The 21,819-nt window shown below is 44.2% G+C and overlaps 1 protein-coding gene across 4 annotated transcripts in view; it reads left to right on the top strand.

The window, feature by feature from the left end:
* The window catches only part of LOC126992320 (protocadherin Fat 3-like), a 40,677-nt gene extending 18,905 nt beyond the window's left edge, over positions 1 to 21,772 (top strand). For 2 of the 4 annotated variants that reach the window (XM_050850993.1, XM_050850990.1), the window contains 5 exons: positions 4,921 to 5,047; positions 10,081 to 10,265; positions 10,746 to 10,869; positions 11,608 to 11,793; positions 20,056 to 21,772. In XM_050850993.1, the coding sequence (XP_050706950.1) occupies positions 20,086 to 21,204 (1,119 nt within the window). In that variant the 5' untranslated portion in view covers positions 4,921 to 5,047; positions 10,081 to 10,265; positions 10,746 to 10,869; positions 11,608 to 11,793; positions 20,056 to 20,085 and the 3' untranslated portion in view covers positions 21,205 to 21,772. The remainder of the gene's footprint in view (positions 1 to 4,920; positions 5,048 to 10,080; positions 10,266 to 10,745; positions 10,870 to 11,607; positions 11,794 to 20,055) is intronic. The other 2 variants (XM_050850991.1, XM_050850992.1) reach the window with 2 other exon arrangements.
* The last annotated feature ends 47 nt before the right edge of the window (positions 21,773 to 21,819 follow it).

Below are 21,819 nucleotides of genomic sequence, written 5' to 3' on the forward strand. Positions count from 1 at the left end.
CAGATGTATAGAACAAAAACACGGGAGAAAATTGGACCGCTGAAAACAAACACAGGGAGCTAGTAGATTTTTATGAAAATATGAGCACATTGTTGAACGACTACTTCCTTTCAGTATTCACACAAGAGGATCGAACGACTATTCCGGAAAGGGTTCAGGTGTACGAGGGCGGGGATGGCGATAAATTGAGGGATATAATCATTACCAGACAAATAGTTCAGGATGAGATAGATAAGCTTAAGAAGAATAAGTCGCCAGGTCCTGACGGGATATTTCCGAGGGTATTAAAGGAATTAGGTGATGTACTCAGTGACCCACTAACCGACATCTTTAAGATGTCGGTAAATACTGGTTATGTGCCCAGCCTATGGAAAGTAGCTAATGTGATGCCGATTTTCAAAAAGGGGGACAGGTCAGCTGCTTCAAACTGTCGCCCAATTAGCTTAATATCGGTTATAGGCAAGATGCTGGAGTCCATAATAGCCAGGAACATTCGGGAGCATCTAGAGAAACACAGCTTAATTCACGACTCACAGCATGGGTTCACGAAAGGTAGGTCATGCCTCACCAATCTCTTGTCCTTCTACAATAAAGTATTTGAGGCGGTAGACAGAGATAAAAATTATGATGTAATCTATCTTGATTTTAGTAAAGCGTTTGACAAAGTTCCTCACCAACGACTGTTGCTTAAATTACAGGCTCATGGAGTAGAGGGTAAAGTTCTGAACTGGGTCAAGGCGTGGCTTAGCAATAGGAAGCAAAGAGTGCAAATCAATGGTAAAAGATCTGACTGGGGATATGTTACGAGTGGGGTCCCACAAGGTTCGGTATTAGGTCCACTTTTGTTTAATATTTATTTCAGTGACTTAGATACAGGAATTAGTAGTGATGTCAGTAAGTTTGCAGATGATACCAAGTTCGGTAGAGTAATTGAGTCGGATCAGGACACTAGTATTCTCCAGGATGAACTAAACAGATTGTATGACTGGGCGGATAAATGGCAGATGGAGTTCAGTGCAGGGAAGTGCAGTATTCTGAGTGTAGGTAGGAACAACCCCTCTCACAACTATTGCTTAAATGACACTCTCATAAGCAGGTCTGGGTGCGAGGGAGATTTAGGGGTCTTAGTGAGCTCTGATCTCTGTCCAAAGGCACAATGCATTCAAGCTAGAAATCGAGCAAATAGGGTACTGGGATTTATTTCAAGGAGCGTAAGCAACAGAACTGCCGAAGTCTTCCTCAAACTATATTTAGCATTAGTTAGACCTCATCTTGACTATGCGGTTCAGTTCTGGTCACCTTACTATAGAATGGATATCAAAATGTTAGAATCAGTGCAGAGGAGGATGACTAAGATGATTCAGGGGTTGAGAAACTTGCCATACGAGGAAAGACTCAAACAGTTAAACTTGCATTCTCTAGAAAGGCGAAGGGTGCGTGGAGACCTGATCGAGGTTTATAAATGGATGAAGGGCTTTAATAATGGAGATATTCATAAGGTTTTGTTGGTAAGAGAACCGGGTAGTACACGTAGTAATAGGTTTAAACTGGATAAATTCAAATTCAACAGGGACATATGCAAAAATTGGTTTACTAACAGATTGGTGGATGAGTGGAATAGGCTGAGCAGCCATGTGGTGAGTGCCAATACAATTGTCATATTAAAAAAATTGATTAGATAAATTCATGGACAGTGATATTAGGTGAGGGTAGATTCACGGGAGCTTAGGTTCAAAGGAGCTGCTTTGAACAGGCCTACCGGCCTCTTGCAGACTCCTACGTTCTTATGTTCTTATGTTCTTATATATATATATATATATATATATATATATATATATATATATATATATATATATATATATATATATATATATATATATATATATATATATATATATATATATATATATATATATATATATATATATATATATATATATATATATATATATATATATATATATATATATATATATATATATATATATATATATATATATATATATATATCCCCTCCCAAGGTGCAGGACTTTACATTTTTCTTCATTTAATTATGGCAGCCACTTTTTGCTCCATTCATGTAGCTTAGTGATGTCTTCTTGTAGGAAATCCGCAGTCAAGGGGTTAAATGTATGCAATGTTGGTAATAGTTGAACGTGATTTGGCACAGAATTCCAAATCTTAGGACCAGAATACGCTGGAGAGTGTTGGAAGACTGACAGGTCATGTTTGGAACACGGAGGTATTCATGGGTGCGGGCAAGATAACTGTGTTGTGCTAGTGAGACTGAGAGGCAGGAGGCCAGGTGGCCAGACGCTGCTGTACTTACCGGGCGCTGTTCATTCAAAAAACATTCTCAGTCGCCCCCTATTGATTTCTGACAGTCTGGCCTTGTGTGTTATATTCAAAACCCATTATAAGCAGGTCTGTTATATCCAGGGTTTACTGTATGTATATATATATATATATAAATATATATATATATATATATATTTATATATATATATATATATATATATATATATATATATATATATATATATATATATATATATATATATATATATATATATATATATATATATATATATATATATATATATATATATATATATATATATATATATATATATATATATATATATATATATATATATATATATATATATATATATATATAAATATATTGTAGTCACCGTTGCGAGTGAAGCAGTATTAGTCACACAAGACCTTTATTTTTTACTTTTTTTACGTCTACGCCTATAGCGCCGGTAGGCTCTCTTGAGGGGCCTGGATGGTAGTCGGCCCCAGCCCGTCATGGCGCAGGCAAGTGTTTATAGTGGCGCCCTCTTCTCCGGGCTCATGCTGCCCCCCGGAACTCCTTCTTGATTCACTTGGAAGGTTTCCTCTAGAGTCCGGGTTGATGGGTGGTCTTCAGGATAGCATGTGGGTAGTTTTAAGCCACTCGGCGGTGACTGAAAAATCCCAGGTGGTAGCGTAGGGATTCGAACCCGCGTCGTCCATCACGCAGTGAATGTGGGCCCAGCACGCTACCACTCAGCCACCGCCTACCCTATTGGTGAACTGGTGACAATTGTGCATCCTCTCAGCCTTCAATGTTTCACTAACTGGTAACTTTGCACAAGTCGTACTCGCGCCGCCCACACTCCATGCAGGCCGAGGCAAAGCTGGCCGGCCATGTGTTGCTGTGTGTGCCTTGGCAAGATGGCGCCACTATAAACACTTGTTTGCGCCATGACAGGCTTGGGCTGACTTCCATCCAGGCTGGGGACTTCGTGGTGCAGTGGTTAGCACACTCGGCTCACAATTGAGAGAGGCCGGGATCGATTCCCAGGCGGAGTGGAAAAAATTGGGCGGCTTTTCCGATACCCTACGCCCCTGTCCAACCAGCAGTGAATGGATACCAGGTATTAATCAGGGGTTGTGTCTCGTTTCCTGGGGTCTGCTCCCTTCTCCTATAATTCCTCCCCCTTCTGTCTCTCTCCGGCATATGACCACAGATGTTGTGTCCCGTCTCCTGGGGTCTGCTCCCTTTTCCTATAATTCCTTCCCCTTCTGTCTCTCTCTGGCATATGACCACAGATGTGGTGTCCCGTCTCCTGGGGTCTGTTCCCTTCCCCTTCTGTCTTTCTCCGGTATATGACCACAGATGTTGTGTCCCGTCTCCTGGGGTCTGCTCCCTTTTCCTATAGTTCCTTCCCCTTCTGTCTCTCTCCGGTATATGACCACAGATGTTGTGTCCCGTCTCCTGGGGTCTGCTCCCTTTTCCTATAGTTCCTTCCCCTTCTGTCTCTCTCCGGCATATGACCACAGATGTGGTGTCCCGTCACCTGGGGTCTGTTCCCTTCTCCTATAATTCCTTCCCCTTCTGTCTCTCTCCGGCATATGACCACAGATGTGGTGTCCCGTCTCCTGAGGTCTGTTCCTTTCTCCTATAATTCCTTCCCCTCCTGTCTCTCTCCGGCATATGACCACAGATGCTGCGCCCACTAAACAAAACTTTCCAACTTTCCATCCAGGCCCCTCAAGAGAGCCTACCGGCACTACAGGCGTACACGTAAAAAAAATTAAAAAAACATGTCAAGTCCCTATGACACGCTGTGCTGGCTCCGGCTCTGCTCACATTACTACCATTAGATTTGCATTGCTGGCGTGAGGTGCACTCTTCATTACACACACGCGCGCATACGTACATGTGTGTGTGTGTGTGTGTGTGTGTGTGTGTGTGTGTGTGTGTGTGTGCCTTCATTAACCTGGTGGTGGTAGCAGCGGGGACCATGTTTCTTAATGGTCCCTCCAGGTGAGAATAATGAGAAAAGATCACCCCTCACACAAACCATTCCATAATATATATCAAAGCATTTGTGATCAGAATATATATCATCTATTTTGGGGGTTTATATCATGGCACAAATTTGGCCCGTCGCTGTTACACGGTAAAGTCACAAATTTGGCCCATCGCTGCTACATGATAAAGCCACAAATTTGGCCCATCGCTGCTACACGGTAAAGCCACAAATTTGGCCCATCGCTGCTACACAGCAAAGCCACAAATTTGGCGCGTCGCTGCTACACTGTAAAGCCACAAATTTGGCCCATCGCTGCTACACGGGTAATTATAGATACACATGACCACAAAATCCTGCTGAGCTATCTTTAATGTTTTTAGAGCTAGCTCACAAGACGTCCAATCATTTCCATGCATATTTCCTTTTTTTTTCATACTGTCCCTGATATTCATGTGTGTTTGTGTGTGTTTTTCTCCGTTTGTATTTCATGTGCGTCACTGGGATTTTGTGTGTATGTGTGGCAAATATTTACGCACACACACATCAAACCCCGTAGAGCTATCTTTAAGTTTTTTTAGAGCTAGCTCACAAAACGTCCAAACTTTTTCAGACCTGGCGGCCGTCAAGTTTTACCCTCCTGAGCTGCTAGTGTTGGTGGTGCCCAGGCTGGAACACTCCCCGCCCAGGGCTATGCCAACCTGAGGAGGCACAGCAAGACCCTGCCCCTGGCTTATAAGGTATTGGTGGTAGTAGTAGTAGTAGTAGTTGTAAGCCAAGATGTATAATAACTGTTGGTGGTTTTGTTAGGGTATCTTCTAACACATGACAGCCAGCACGTTATGGTATAAATCAACACAGAATGACCTCACTTTGTTGTATAGAAAGTCTCATTAGCAAGGAAGCATAGATGAATTTTCTGAGTCAAGACCTGTAATGACTGTTTAGGGTTTTGTTAGGTTAGGTTAAGTTTAGGGTATCTTGAAGCATATAAATCAACACAGAATGACCTCACTGTGTTGTATATAAAGTCTCATTAGCAAGGAAGAATTGATGAATTTTCTGAGTCAAGACCTGTAGTAACTGTTTACGGTTTTGTTAGGTTAGTTAAGTTTAGGTTATCTTGAAGCACATGACAGCCAGCACCTTAGGGTATAAATCAACACAGAATGACCTCACTTTGTTGTATAGAAAGTCTCATTAGCAAGGAAGCATAGATGAATTTTCTGGGTCAAGACCTAGAGTGTTTGCTTTGGGCTTTGATAGGTTAAGTTAGGTCAAGTGTAGGTCATCTTCAAACACAGGACAGCCAGCACCTTAGGGTATAAATCAACACAGAATGACCTCACTTTGTTGTATAAAATGTCTTGTCAGTAAGGAAGCATGTATTAATTTTCTGAGTCAAGACCTGTAGTAACTGTTTAGGGTTTTCTTACGTTAGGTTAGGTTAAGTTTAGGGTATTTTGAAACACATGACAGCCAGTAATTTATGGTATAAATCAACACTGAATGACCTCACTTTGTTGTATAAAATGTCTCGTTAGTAAGGAAGCATATATGAGTTTTCTGAGTCAAGACCTGTAGTAACTGTTTAGGGTTTTGTTAGGTTAGTTAAGTTTAGGGTATCTTGAAACACAAGACAGCCAGAAACCTATAACACAGACCAACACAGAATGACCTCACTTTGTTGTATAAAATGTCTTGTTAGTAAGGAGGCATATATGAGTTTTCTGAGTCAAGACATGTAGTAACTGTTTAGGGTTTTGTTAGGTTAGGTTAGTTAAGTTTAGGGTATCTTGAAGTGTATAAACCAACACAGAATGACCTCACTTTGTTGCATAGAAAGTCTCATTAGCAAGGAAGTTTATATGAATTTTCTGAGTCAAGACCTATAGTAACTGTTTACAGTTTTGTTAGGTTAGGTTAGTTAAGTTTCGGGTATCTTGAAGTGTATAAATCAACACAGAATGACCTCACTTTGTTGCATAGAAAGTCTCATTAGCAAGGAAGTTTATTTGAATTTTCTGAGTCAAGACCTGTAGTAACTGTTTACAGTTTTGTTAGGTTAGGTTAATTAAGTTTCGGGTATCTTGAAGAGCATGACAGCCAGCACCTTATGGTATAAATCAACACAGAATGACCTCACTTTGTTGTATAAAATGTCTTGTTAGTAAGGAAGCACGTATGAATTTTCTGAGTCAAGACCTGTAGTAACTGTTTAGGGTTTTGTTAGGTTAGGTTAGATTAAGTTTAGGGTGTCTTCAAACACAAGACAGCCAGAAACCTATAACACAGACTAACACAGAATGACCTCACTCAGTTGTATAAAATGTCTTGTTAGTAAGGAAGCATGTATGAGTTTTCTGAGTCAAGACCTGTAGTAACTGTTTAGGGTTTTGTTAGGCTAAGTTAGGCTAAGTTTAGGGTATCTTGAAACACATGACAGCCAGCACCTTATGGTATAAATCAACACAGAATGACCTCACTTTGTTGTATAAAATGTCTCGTTAGTAAGGAGGCATATATGAATTTTCTGAGTCAAGACCTGTAGTAACAGTTTAGGGTTTTGTTAGGTTAGGTTAGTTAAGTTTTTTAGGGTATCTTGAAACACTTGGCAGCCAGCACCTTATGGTATAAATCAACACAGAATGACCTCACTTTGTTGTATAAAATGTCTTGTTAGTAAGGAAGCATATAATTATGAGTTTTCTGAGTCAAGACTAGTATTAACTGTTTAGGGTTTTGTTAGGTTAGGTTAGTTAAGTTCAGGGTATCTTGAAGTGTATAAATCAACACAGAATGACCTCACTTTGTTGCATAGAAAGTCTCATTAAATAGGAAGTATATTTGAATTTTCTGAGTCAAGACCTGTAGTAACTGTTTACAGTTTTGTTAGGTTAGGTTAGTTAAGTTTAGGGTATCTTGAAGCGCATGACAGCCAGCACCTTATGGTATAAATCAACACAGAATGACCTCACTTTGTTGTATAAAATGTCTCATTAGTAAGGAAGCATGTATGAATGTTTTGAGTCAAGACTTATTGTAACTTCAAAACACACGAGACAGCCAGAAACCTATAGCACAGACCAACACAGAATGGCCTCACTTTGCTGTACAGAAAGTCTCATTAGTAAAGAAGCATTGATGAATTTTCTGTCTGCCTTAAGCTGTGTTGGATTCCATAACCCTAAGGGGAGAGTACGCCAAGGAATATTAAAATGGTGGTGGTGTGTCTTTTGTCTGCCGTAAGTTTAAATGCTCCAGCAAAGGGATTTGAATAGCCTGTGTGTGGGCGTGGCACACTGGGGGCAGGGCGTTTAGTATGTTGGTATGATATTACGGAACGGTTATTTTAGTGCCAAAAGTACGTTTTTTTGTAACGGTTCAATATATTTCCTCAAGTCCAGTACGGCAGGAAAGTACAGTGGACGCCAGAGTGACTTATTTCTGCCAGGAGGTATTTCTCGCAACAATGCCGCCCTGTTATGTCTTGTGCCATGTATTTCCACCGCCACACACCAGGGGGCTTCGTGGTGCAGTGGTTAGCACACTCGGCTCACAACCGAGAGAGCCCGGGTTTGATTCCCAGGCGGAGTGGAAAATATTTGGGCGGCTTTTCTGATACCCTACGCCCCTGTCCACCCAGCAGTGAATGGGTACCAGGTATTAATCGGGGGTTGTGTCCTGTCTCCTGGGGTCTGTTCCCTTCTCCTATAATTCCTTCCCCTTCTGTCTCTCTCCGGCATATGACCACAGATGTTGTGTCCCGTCTCCTGGGGTCTGTTCCCTTCTCCTATAATTCCTTCCTCTTCTGTCCCTCTCCGGTATATGACCACAGATGTTGTGTCCTGTCTCCTAGGGTCTGTTCCCTTCTCCTATAATTCCTTCCCCTTCTGTCCCTCTCCGGCATATGACCACAGATGTTGTGTCCCGTCTCCTGGGGTCTGTTCCCTTCTCCTATAATTTCTTCCCCTTCTGTCTCTCTCCGGCATATGACCACAGATGTTACGCCCACTGAACAAAACTTTCCAAACTTTTCTTTCCGCCACACACCACCTGCTGAATAATTTTAAACTAAGCAAACCTGTCTTATTCTAACCTAACCTACCTAACGGGCATCCCCTTACGCTGTGTTGGTAATGACGCTCAAAAACATTTGGCTGTTTTCCATCACATTTACGTCCTGGATTGATGCACAAGACTTTCCTGTGGTGTGAATACATTCTTCATGAAAATGTGACCCACAAGGATGAAGGGAAATATTTCCTGAGGAGGGCTGAGGCAGACTACAGTAACCCAGGGATGGGTTTAGATAGCTCAGCTTGTGATCTTTGTGAGCGCTGAGTGAACTATTGAAACAGTAAGGAATTAAGTTGATCCTCTCTGCGAAGTGTTTTGCGGCGGCGGGTGTAAAACAGGCACTGAAAAGTCAATCGTTTAATGATTTGTGACGGAAACAGTTGCCAGATTATTTCATTACACAGAAAGCTGCAAGGAAAAAAAAGTGTCGTCTGCCAGTGCGAGATAGACACATTTGTAAAATTTTACCTAGACCCGTAACAATACATGGAGCTTCGTGGTCCAGTGGTTAGCACACTCGGCTCACAACCAAGAGAGCCCGGGTTCGATTCCCTTGTGGAGTGGAAAAATTTGGGCGGCTTTTCCAATACCCTATGACCCTGTCCACCCAGCAGTGAATGGGTACCAGGTATTAATCGGGGGTTGTGTCCCTTCTCCTATAATTCCTTCCCCTTCTGTCCCTCTCCGGCATATGACCACAGATGTTGTGTCCCGTCTCCTGGGGTCTCTTCCCTTCTCCTATAATTCCTTCCCCTTTTGTCTCTCTCCGGCATATGACCACAGATGTTGTGTCCTGTCTCCTAGGGTCTGTTCCCTTCTCCTATAATTCCTTCCCCTTTCGTCAATCTCCGGCATATGACCACAGATGTTGCGCCCACTAAACCAAACTTTCCAACTTTTTTTCCCATAACAATACAGCCCCCCACAGGCCCCACTGGCAGCCTGGCAGCCTCGGAGCCTCGCAGTCCGTCGCCAGGTGTGCTGTGCGGCCATACAGACAACGTGCACACAACACACACAAGAAAAAAATATATATTCCTACGTTTATTGGTTCGTCAGTTTTATTGTAGGTTTTTTCCGGCACTTATAACAGACTTGCGGCATTAACGGACTAAGGTCCCCCAATTAGTGCGTTATGTCGAGGGTTTACTGCACTAAATAAAAAAGTGCTAATGTAATGATTAAGCCATGTATGTACACAAACTAAACATTATTTAAGATATTTACAACAGAATGGAATGAAACTGTGTGTGTGTGTGTGTGTGTATAACGACGATATTTTCTATTCTCTTTTATCTATTACTCTCTCGGTCCCACACGTCCTCTGCATGTATCGAAACACACGAGAAATTAATCACAACAAGGAGAGGGTATTCCCCGGCTGCCTGGGATTGAACCCGCGACCAGCGTGATGGGAGAGCCACTCCTTACCGAGTCGGCCAAAGAGATACCCCCGTGGCTAAGTGGGGTATGGGAGGCTCGCCCATCAGGCAAGTCAGCATTACACGTCTCCCCATTCCCATTTAGATTAATTTCTGTGTGTTGAGTTCCCATTTTTTATGAACTTCGGAGAGCATGGGCCATCACTCTACCTGTTACCCTCTCGGGGTGACACAACAGAACCACAGGAGAGGATGCCACCGCTTTGCCACCAGTGAAATGCCTGAACTTACACTTTTCTCCACTCCCACAGGACCACTGCGTGTAATGAAAAGCACTAGAAATTAATCCAGACAAGGAAAGGTTTGCCGGCGCCGGGGATCGAACCTGCGACCAGTGTAACGGGAGAGCCACTCCTTTACCAGTCGGCCAAAGAGGTACCCCCCTGGCTAAGTGGGTTATGGGAGGCTCGTTCATCAGGCCGTCGCCGCACTACGTGTGTGTGTGTGTGTGTGTGTGTGTGTGTGTGTGTGTGTGTGTGTGTGTGTGTGTGTGTGTATTTACCTAGTTGTATTTACCTGTCCAGTTTCTCCAATCCCTCTTGTATCCTGTACAATGCTATTAGGTCCCCTCTCTGATTAATGTAAAATTACTTAGGTTTAAGGACAGACCACCAAGTCTGGACCATGGGGTCTGTGTGGTCTGATTTTCTATGTAAATCTTCTGCTCTCCAGTGTTGTTAGTCCCAATTTCTCCAGTCTTTCTTCATAAGTATGTTCTCTCAGAGTTTCCGGTAATTTAGTGTCTGTTCTTTGTATTCTTTCCAACTTTCTAATTTCTTTCTTGTGTGTGTGTGTGTGTGTGTGTGTGTGTGTATGTGTGTGTGTTCATAAATTATTGATACACATGAGCACAAAATCCTGCTGAGCTATCTTTAATATTTTTAGAGTTAGCTCACAAAACGTCCAAACTTTTCAGACCTGGCGGCCGTCAAGTTTTCCCTCCTGAGCTGCTGGTGTTGGTGGTGCCCAGGCTGGAACACTCCCCGCCCAGGGCTACGGCAACCTGAGGAGGCACAGCAAGACTCATCCTGGCTTATAAGGTATTGGTAGTAGTAGTAGTAGTAGTAGTAGTTGTAAGCCAAGATGTATATAATAACTGTTTGTGGTTTTCTTAGGGTAGTTTAGGTTTAGGGTGTCTTCTAACACATGACAGCCAGCACCTTAGGGTATAAATCAACACAGAATGACCTCACTGTGTTGCATAGAAAGTCTCATTAGCAAGGAAGCATAGATGAATTTTCTGAGTCAAGACCTGTTAGTAACTGTTTAGGGTTTTGTTAGGTTAGGTTAGTCAAGTTTAGGGTATCTTGAGGCGCATGACAGCCAGCACCTTATGGTATAAATCAACACAGAATGACCTCACTTTGTTGTATAGAAAATCTCATTAGCAAGGAAGCATAGATGAATTTTCTGAGTCAAGACCTGTAGTAACTGTTTAGGGTTTTGTTTGGTTAGGTTAGTTAAGTTTAGGGTATCTTGAAGTGCATGACAGCCAGCTGTTCAAGTGATCTCATACAAGCAAGCATATCAACCTGGTAGCAGCGACGGGCCAAATTTGTGGCTTTATCGTGTTGCAGCGACGGGCCAAATTTGTGTCTTTACCGTGTACCAGCGACGGGCCAAATTTGTGGCTTTACTGTGTAGCAGCGATGGGCCAAATTTGTGCCATGATATAAACCCCCCAAAATAGATGATGCATAAACTGAACACAAATGCTTTGATATATATTATGAAATGGTTTGTGTGAGTGATGATTTTTTCTCATTTTTCTCGCTCAGAGGGACCATCAAGAAACATGATCCCCGCTGCTGCCACCACCACCGGGTTAACATGTGCCGGCGACGATCTGTTCACACGTCACTCGCCGCAGCGTTGAGGCGGGATGCAGCGTGCTCTGAGGCAACCCCGGGCAGGAGGCAACATGTGACCTCCTGCGCCAAACCTTTGACCTCTATTCAGGAGCAGTAAGTAGCGGGCTGTTTTTATATATATTTTTCTTTACACCCTTGAACTGTCTCCTTAGCTGTAAAAAAAAAAAAAAAAAAAAAAACTGACTCATTGCCGTCCTGGAGTGAACAGACTGTGATCCGGGTGAACATATTACTCGGGTGACATGTTAACTTATTCACTTTGAGGCGAGTGTTGCTGTCGAGAAAATGGGTCATCCTCACTTTGCTCTGAGTCTGAAAGCATTATGGAACATTATCTCTCTCTCTCTCTCTCTCTCTCTCTCTCTCTCTCTCTCTCTCTCTCTCTCTCTCTCTCTCTCTCTCTCTCTCTCTCTCTCAGGACCCACATATCGACCGCCACACATATTTGACCAGGCTTTCCTAGGAGTTGTGGGTATTTCCAGGGGTAGTTTTGTGACCCTTCCTCTGTACTGTGAACCTAAAGAAACACACATTTGACCAGGCTTTCCTAGGAGTTGTGGGCATTTCCAGGGGTAGTTTTGTGACCCTGGTGGTAGTGTGACCCTTCCTCTGTACCATGAACCTAAGGAAACACATTTGACCAGTCTTTCCTAGGAGTTGTGGGCATTTCCCGGGGTAGTTGTGTGACCTTGGTGGTAGTGTGATCCTTCCTCTGTACTGTGAATCTAACGAAACACACATTTGACAAGGCTTTCCTAGGAGTTGTGGGCATTTCCAGGGGTAGTTTTGTGACCTCTGGTAGTAGTTTGACCCTTCCTCTGTACTGTGAACCTAAAGAAACATATTTGACCAGGCTTTCCTAGGAGTTGTGGACTTTTCCCTGGGTAGTTTTATGACCCTGGTAGTGTGACCCTTCCTCTGTACCCTGATCCTAAAGAAACACACATTTGGCAAGGCTTTCCTAGGAGTTGTGGGCATTTCCAGGGGTAGTTTTGTGACCCTGGTGGTAGTTTGACCCTTCCTCTGTACTGTGAACCTAAGAGAACACACATTTGACCAGGCTTTCCTAGGAGTTGTGGGCATTTCCAGGGGTAGTTTTGTGATCCTGGTGGTAGTGTGACCCTTCCTCTGTACCATGAACCTAAAGAAACACACATTTGACCAGGCTTTCCTAGGAGTTGTGGGCATTTCCAGGGGTAGTTTTGTGACCCTGGTGGTAGTGTGACCCTTCTTCTGTACCATGAACCTAAGGGAACACACATTTGACCAGGCTTTCCTTGGATTTGTGGACATCTCCCGAGGTAGTTGTGTGACCCTGGTGGTGTGTGACCCTTCCTCTGTACCATGAACCTAAGGGAACACACATTTGACCAGGCTTTCCTAGGAGTTGTGGGCATTTCCAGGGGTAGTTTTGTGATCCTGGTGGTAGTGTGACCCTTCTTCTGTACCATGAACCTAAAGAAACACACATTTGACCAGGCTTTCCTAGGAGTTGTGGGCATTTCCTGGGGTAATTGTGTGACCCTGTTGGTAGTGTGACCTTTCCTCTGTACCATGAACCTAAGGAAACACTCATTTGACCAGGCTTTCCTAGGATTTGTGGGCATTTCCTGGGGTAGTTTTGTGACCCTGGCGCCGGATGCTCAAAGGTGGTGGTAACTTATCCCCGGAGACGGTTGTAAGTCACGGGTCGCGTCGCAAGTTTGCTCCGCGCTAGGATCCTCCTCCGCAGCGATGCACAGCACGGTCGCCGCGGCGTGCTAAGGGTCAGCCCTATGGTTCGCGAGTGAGGCGGTAGAGGGCGGGCAGCTCACCAGCTGATGTGATTGCAACCAATGGAAATCAGTGAAACAAAAAAGACAGCCAATCAGGATCAAGGAAGGTGATTGCAAAAAAACGGCGCCAGCGACGAAAACTACCGCGAGTCAGTATTTCCTCAAGTCCGTACAGTCAAGCTAAGATGGGGAAGACTAGTGAGTATTGGCCGGAGAGGAGGTTGCCGTGCTGGAAATAACGACGGTCAAGATTTTAGAAGTGGGGCAGTTGTCAGGCGCGGCAAAGAGGTGTGGGTTAGAGGTGAACAACGTATGCTATGTGTGTGGGTACGAGAGGAAGTTAGAGGCTCAGGAATGCATAATACGTGCATTGAGGAGTGAGATGAGGGAGCTAAGGAAGAGATTTGACAGTGCTCAGAAGAGGGTAGGCGGTGGCCGAAGTGATAGCGTACTGGACCCACATTCGCCGCGTGATGGACGACGCGGGTTCGAATCCTCACGCTACCACTCGGATTTTTCAGTCACCGCCGAGTGGCTTAAAACTACCCACATGCTGTCCTGAAGACCACCCATCAACCCGGACTCTAGAGGAAGCCGTCCAAGCGAATCAAGAACGAGTTCCGGGGGGCAGCATGAGCCAATGCAAGATGGCGCCACTATAAATACTCGCCTGCGCCAGAACGGGCTGGGCCGACCATCAGGCCCCACCTGGAAGAAGCCTTGGGCCGACCATCAGGCCCCACCGGGAAGATGCCTACCGGCGCAATAGGCAACAACGTAAAAAAAAAAAATAAATAAATAAAAAATAAAAGGCAAGTCCTGGGGGCCGGCCTGGCAAGGGCGATGGACAAAGGAGAGGCAGGTGGGAGCACGGGTGCCTGATGGGGGGAAGCAAGGTGTGACATTCATGTATGGGTGAAAGGGGGGTGACGATATGATTGAGCACATGCTACTTGAGTGATGTATATAAGAGAGAAAAGGGGATTATGGTAACAGTTGTGACCGAATGGAATAGGATGTTGGAGAGGGATGTGAAAAGGTTAAATGCATGCAATATTATTTCAGCTGAGGTAATTTTCAAAGCAGACAATTGTTGTCATTCAGTAGATCATGTCATCCTTCATCATCAGAAATCATTTTCAAGACTCAATTCTGACCTGTCACATTGCGTAGATCTTAATTGTCATTCTTAGTCAGTTGAGGTCATCTTGAAGCCAACAATTCTTGTTTCATAGTTCAATTTTTGTCATTCTTTCTCTTTTTGTTCCTCAGGTATATTTTGCAAATTGATATCATATTTATTTCCATTTATTTAATTTTGGGAGCAGGCATTAAGGCCAGGTTACCTTATATTTAGTTCAATTAGGTCAGATCAGGTTAGGTTAGATTTAATTTGATTAGGGTAGTTAGTTTTAATTGTGTTCAATGAATGTGTAATATGCTTCAGTTATATAATGTGTACTCGCCATTGCCAATGGAGCTTGGGGATAATAACACATGACTTAGTCATTCACTTTTTTTTTTATTGGATTAACCTGCAGCTTGGGTAGATATTACAGCTTGATGTAGAACGTAACAGCTAATACAGCACAACAAATAAGTAATTACTGAGAAATCATATATACAGGAAGGTAGTTGGTGTGGAAGAGAAGTGGCTACTAACTCTGCCCTGTGCACAGGGGGTGATAAGTGGTGCCATAAAGAGATGCTCAGGGCTGAGAAATGTAAATCAAGTAGGGGTGCATTACAGGTGCCCAGTTTGTGAAAGACGGGACAGGAAACAGAGGAAATAGGTAATTGGAACTGTGTGGCAAAGCAGAAGGGAGGAAAGGCCCTGCAGAAGCCATTGCCTCAACAGACATTTTGAAATGGTTTGACTATAGTAAGTCTGCTGGTCAACAGAAAAATATTCTTAATGTCGTGCCTGGCATGGGCACTCCTTAATAATGTTGGTTAATTATACCTCAAAGTAGAATTAATTGTTGATCACTTAAACCAGAGAGTAAAATTAGTAGTTTATTTATCAAGTCTTATAAGGCACCGATATCGCACATAGGATTATCATCTGCCAAATAATATGGGTAGCGTGACTTTAAGAATATTACTTAAGGTAAATATATTTGTTTAAAGATTCTGATGATGAATTAAGGGTCAAGGGACAGGATTCAGCCATACAAGACTAAATTGTCGCTCATAACACTTAGAACTCAGTCTAATTATAAACTAACATGTAAACACAAGAAACAAGTAGCACCAACACACAAACAAAACCTATCAAGTGTTCCCACTAACATGTGGTAAAAAACCTGCTCATTCAGTCTAACACCACTCATCAACTTAATTAAGCCTTGACTACAACTACAGAGTGTTTGCACTCCACCGTGGTTACCCCTGATAATGACACACACACCATTTGTCCTTTTCCCTCTTTCCCCCTCCCGCACACAACCCCCAGGACATGCTGCTTGGGTCCCGACAGCAGTCAGCCAGCCTACCATCAGACAGACTTACTTCGACACCTCTGTATGGGACGATACCTTGTATAAGAGTCCTTAAATATAATATTATAGCCTAGGCATATTGAACACTTCTATGTATGTGAGGCCGGTTATGCTATATGAAGCAACAAGTTGGAGAGGATGACATGGAGCCAAGAGTGCAGAATGCTGAGATACATGGGACATGTGAGATGGACAAGTAGGGTATCAAACTAGGTGATAAGAATGTGTGGTGTGGAGGTGGTGCCCCTCTTGATCAAAAACGCTGAAGTTAGGGTTGACTGAAGATCTGCTGGGCAGCATGTTGGTAACCCTCCGCCACTTGTCAATGGTTGAAAACTCTCAGCGTCTTGTGGTGGGAGTCGAGTCCTCTGGATCACCACGTACACACGCTGACCACTCGGCCACCGGTGCACCATATGCAATCTGCAGGTGTAATATTAATTACATATTAATAATCATCGCCATATAAATTATGATCAAGAATGCCGAACATGTGGCCATTATGATTTCTTGTTTTGTTCTTATGCCTCCGACTGTGAGTTCTGCACATTTACATTTGAAAGTAATCTATTACTAACTGCAAGGTCTACATATATGCCTACCTATACTCAGGAAAAGAAGTTTCTAATAATTTCCTGCCTGACAACTTGACCAGGAGTCAGTCTGTTGTTTCTCACAGGCTGAACTGGTACTTCTTCTGCAGCGATCCACTCAGTATTGTGCAGGAGCATACAAGAAGTCGCAATCTTCATAGTCTTCTTGGGGTCATACTGCAAACTTCCTCCTGACTTATGTAGGCACCTGCACCTTGACTTGAGGATCCCAAAGGTCCGTTCGACAACGCATCTTGTCCTGTGATGACTTGCTGTAGCGCTCCTCCCCAGGTGTTGTCGGGCGTGCAACTGGGGTCATCAAGAATGGCTCCAGAGGATACGCAGTGTCTCCTGTGAAGTTGAAAATTCATTAATCCATTATTTATCATTATGAAATGCATGAAAACTATCTTAAAAATTCTATTAATATCTATTGCTGTGGTTGACATCTTTATCTCATGACTGGCCTTTTCACAAAGTACCCGAGTTACTTTATCAATGGCCCTTGATCGGTCATTTCCAACACCATTTCCAATAACACCTTGAAAGCTGCCACTCGCAAAAACCTTAGTGTAGCCAGAACCTGGGTGTGTGTTGGGAGTGCATGTGCCCTCCTGGTTCTCCTTTCTAGGTGGGGGCACAACTCATCACAGAGCCTGATGATTTCCTGACGGGGAAATCTATACACCTGCAACAGGTGTTCATCACTGACATGTAGTGGGTCAAGTGGGTCCCGATATCTCCTTTCCCTGCACAGTCTGCGATTGAAAATGTATGCCGCAACAAGCTCCATCTGTGAAACAGAAATAACTACATTACTAGAGAGGACTAGAACATACGGTAATTATTTAAGACACATAATTGTAACCTAATTAAATGGCCCTTAAAAGGTAAAGAAATATCAATGTTGCTGTTATCTAAAAATAACATTACTAGAGAGGACTAGAACATACAGTAATTATTTAAGACACATAATTGTAAGCTAATTAAGTGGACCTTAAAAGGAAAAGAAATATCAATGATGCTGTTATCTAAAATAAGCATTACTAGAGAGGACTGGAACATACAGTAATTATTTAAGACACATAATTGTAACCTAATTAAATGGCCCTTAAAAGGTAAAGAAATATCAATGTTGCAGTAAGCTAATTAAATGGCCCTTAAAAGGAAAAGAAATATCAATGTTGCTGTTATCTAAAATAAGCATTACTAGAGAGGACTGGAACATATGGTAATTATTTAAGACACATAATTGTAAGCTAATTAAATGGCCCTTAAAAGGAAAAGAAATATCAATGTTGTTGTTATCTAAAAATAAATTGAGGACGTAAAGCAAATAACAATAATAATAAAGAAAGAAACATGTTTAAAAAATATGAGTACAGCTCCCCGAGCCAAAGCCTTCTTGGCTACACCTAAATCTCCACAACTAATGCACAAACCATGCATGAGTGACATTTATGTGACCCCTGCCACGTTGAAATAAAGCTATACACATGTATGAAGGCTATTACAGCTTCATGGGATAAAAAATACTAATCCAAGCCACCTGAGCCAAAGCCTTATTGGCTACACCTAAATCTCCACAACTAATGCACAAACCATGCATGAGCGACCTTTATGTGACCCCTGACACGTTGAAATAAGGCTATACACATGTATGGAGGCTATTACAGGTGCATGGGATAAGAAATATTAATCCAAGCCACCCGAGCCAAAGCCTTATTGGCTACACCTAAATCTCCACAACTAATGCACACATCATGCGTGAAAGACGTTCCTGTGAACCTTGCCACGTTGAAATAAAGCTATACACATGTATGGAGGCTATAAGAGCTTCATGAGATTAAAAAATATTGATGTATGCCAACCAAGCCACCGCCTAAATCGGCTACACTTAAATCTCCACAACTAACCCACACATCATGCGTAAAAGGCGTTCCTGTGACTCTTGCCACCTTAATGTAAAGCTATACGTAAGTAAGAGTGCAAACACGTACCTTATATTGTGTATAGAGGTGGAGATGTGGATGAGGCGGAAACATTCCTTTAATGGCGACGGGTTAGGACGGAAACTGGTCGGATCTAGCCCCGCTCCTGAGCAGTCAGGCTGAGGGGTGACCTGACGTCACAAGATGGCGTCTAGGATGTTTTTTGAACATCGCACGGGGCAGCACTTGCAACCACAATGGCGGATTTAGGACCAAATGTTGAGATACGACCGTTTGAGCATCCGCCGCCTGGGCAATGCATCGCCGGCCTCGCGTCGCCCAATGGAACTCTGTCGCCGAGGACATATTGCATGCACGCCACACACACACGATTCCCGGATGATATTTTGTATTCCTACTAAAAAAACGCTGTTTTTCGCAAATATCTCCTAAACGAATCGTTGGATCAGTATGACATTTCAGCACACTACAGTTAACATCCGGACCTAATTTATGGCTAACATACCACGATACTATATGTGTTATGTGAGGAGTTTACTCGTGGAAAATAACACAAACCCGACGAGTCATGTTGACGCATTCAAAGGAAAGTGTGCCCCCCCCCCCCCCAACACCCTCCCAAACTATTCCTAACCACAACTACTTCTCCACCTTCTCGCTCTCATTGTCCTTCCTCTTCTCCCCCTAGCTCCTCGCCTCCCTCATCATTCTTATGTCCCTCCCTATTTCTCCCATCACTGTATTATATATTAGAATGTTATGTAGGTGTATATGTATAGATATGATTATTAACTAAGGGCATGGTACAATTCCATGGAGGCAAGACGTATTTCACGTTGATAATTACTGTACAACACCTGGATGCGCCTCGGCAGTCAATGAGTTATACCCTGCCTCTGCTTGAGTCATAGCCTTGGGCTGGGGAAGGGGGATGGTGTGAGTAGGGGGGTGAAGAGGGAAACGAGGAGGGGGATGCTGCGATATTGGGGTAGGGAAGGAGTGGTCTGGGGGTTGTTCGGGGCGTTGGTGGAGGGGTTAGACGAGTACCCCACACTCGTCCGATTCTGTATAACACCTTAGATATGATGACTGGATTAGGCTTAATATCAGTCAGTAAACTCCTCACATAACACACATTGCAATATGGTATATCAGCCATAAATTAGGTCCGGGTGTTAAAGGTAGTGTACTGAAATATCATACTGATCCAACGAATCGTTTAGGAGATATTTGCGAAAAACAGCGTTTGTCCGCCGCTGAAATGTATAGTAGGTTCTTCATGTTTCATTTCTTTCTAGATTCATCTTCATTTTTCTCTGTTTTTTTAATTCCTCTGTTTACTGGTTGCGTGTTTCCTAGAAAGTGTTTTAGGTAGGTAATGCAGGTGTGAGGCTTCTTTCTAGGCCATATTTTTATGATCTAAATATTTGATGCTAACCTACATACATCTATGATACCTGTGTGTGTGTGTGTGTGTGTGTGTGTGTGTGTGTGTGTGTGTGCATACGTGTAACGTTGTGTCGTCTCGTTGCAGGTGATGCCCGCCCCCATGTGACATGATGACATGATGGCCCAGGAAGCGGGCCTGCGGACGCTGCTGGCCCCGCCGCCTCCCGCACGCCACGCCCCGGACAGGCCAACTCTCAGTCGGCGGCCGCGGCGCGTCTCTTCCTTCTGGTGCTTCTGCTGGGGCTGCCATGGCTGTGCTCTCAGGTTCCTGAGGGACTGGTACAATGTTAGCATCTACGAGAACTCGCTGCCCAGGACGCACGTGTCCGGGAAGGAGCTCATGGGCGTGTCCCTCGAGAACCTGCCGCCCACCACCCACGTCACGTACACTATAGCTGACGAGGACACGCACGGCTTCTTCACGGCCGAGTCGGAGGTGGTTGGCGGCGTCGTGGTGCTGCACGTGAGGACAAAAACAGGGCTGCGGGACGTGCTGAACCGTGAGCGGCGGGAGCGGTACAACTTAGTGGTGGAGGCGCAGTCCCGCAGTGCCGTCCGCCGCGGTGCGCCCCTCAGGGCCAGGGCCAACGTGACGGTGCGGGTGCTAGATACGAACGATAACATACCGTTGTTTTTTCCCACGTCGTACCAGGTGAGCGTGGGCGAGGACGCGGCGCTCCACACGCCGCTCCTCTCCGTGACGGCCCACGACACCGACGACGGCACCAACGGCCAGGTCTACTGCCTGCTGCAGGACCACACGTCAAACCTGTTCGCCGATCACCCGACCAAGGGCGTCCTGAGCAAAGCACGCCCACTCTCCCACACCTGTGGGCGGCCACACAGGATAACAGTCCTCGCCCAGGACCGCGAGCCGCAGCCGCCTAACACGCGGGCCTCCGCCGCGGCGCTAGCCACAGTGGAGGTCCAGGTGTACCAAGTCAACATCCACGCGCCAAGAATCTCGGTGCAGCATCTGCCCCACGTGGTCGAGCACGCCCACACCCACATATGCGCCATCATCAAGGTGGACGACGAGGAAGAGGGCGAGAGCGGCCGCGTGGACCAGGTAGTCATCGTGGCCGGGGACCCCGACAGGCTCTTCAGCGTCACACAGGTCCACGACAAGGAGTACAATCTTGTGGTGCTCAAGCTGCTGGGCCGCGAGCTGGCGCCAGCTCGCCTGTTATATTTGCCGATCTCCCACCCAAAACCTGTCTCTGGCGCCCAATAGCGAGACTCAGATATAGTTATCACTAAAACCGTTGATTCCTGATGTGTTTTGGCAATGGTTAAGCGTCGAAAACCGGTAAATGCACGAGGGCGAGATGATGAAGGCAAGTTATCCCAGCATCGTTTCCAGATTGTCGTACTAGGAGCATAGCTGGGCACGATAACAGAAAGCCTTATTCCCGATAACCGATAACTGATAATGAAAAACCTTATCGGTGATAACCGATATTCGTTAAATGGAGACACAAATATAGGCGATAACCGATAACCGATACCGATATGAATCCACAATTCTGATACTAGCTAGCGATAAGTCCGATAGGCGAAAATGATACTATATTGATATTTCAGATAGAAAAACATAGATGAATTCAAATTTTCATTATCTGTATTTTAGAAAACTTACAAAACCTGAAAACCACACGTTGACACGTACATATGGACGGTAATACTAGAAACGCCTGAACCGGTGTTGTGTTATTTGGCGTCCCCACTGTCAGAAGCTGGCGCTTTTGTTTACAAACACTGGTCTCTCGTGAACTGCGCATGCTCAGACCAGCAAGCGTAGACCTGAACAGTCTCACAAAGCTTTTTAACTGTAATTAAGAGTTGCTGG

Source organism: Eriocheir sinensis, unplaced genomic scaffold (genome assembly GCF_024679095.1).
Source record: "Eriocheir sinensis breed Jianghai 21 unplaced genomic scaffold, ASM2467909v1 Scaffold440, whole genome shotgun sequence".
In the NCBI taxonomy this organism is placed as follows: domain Eukaryota; kingdom Metazoa; phylum Arthropoda; class Malacostraca; order Decapoda; family Varunidae; genus Eriocheir; species Eriocheir sinensis.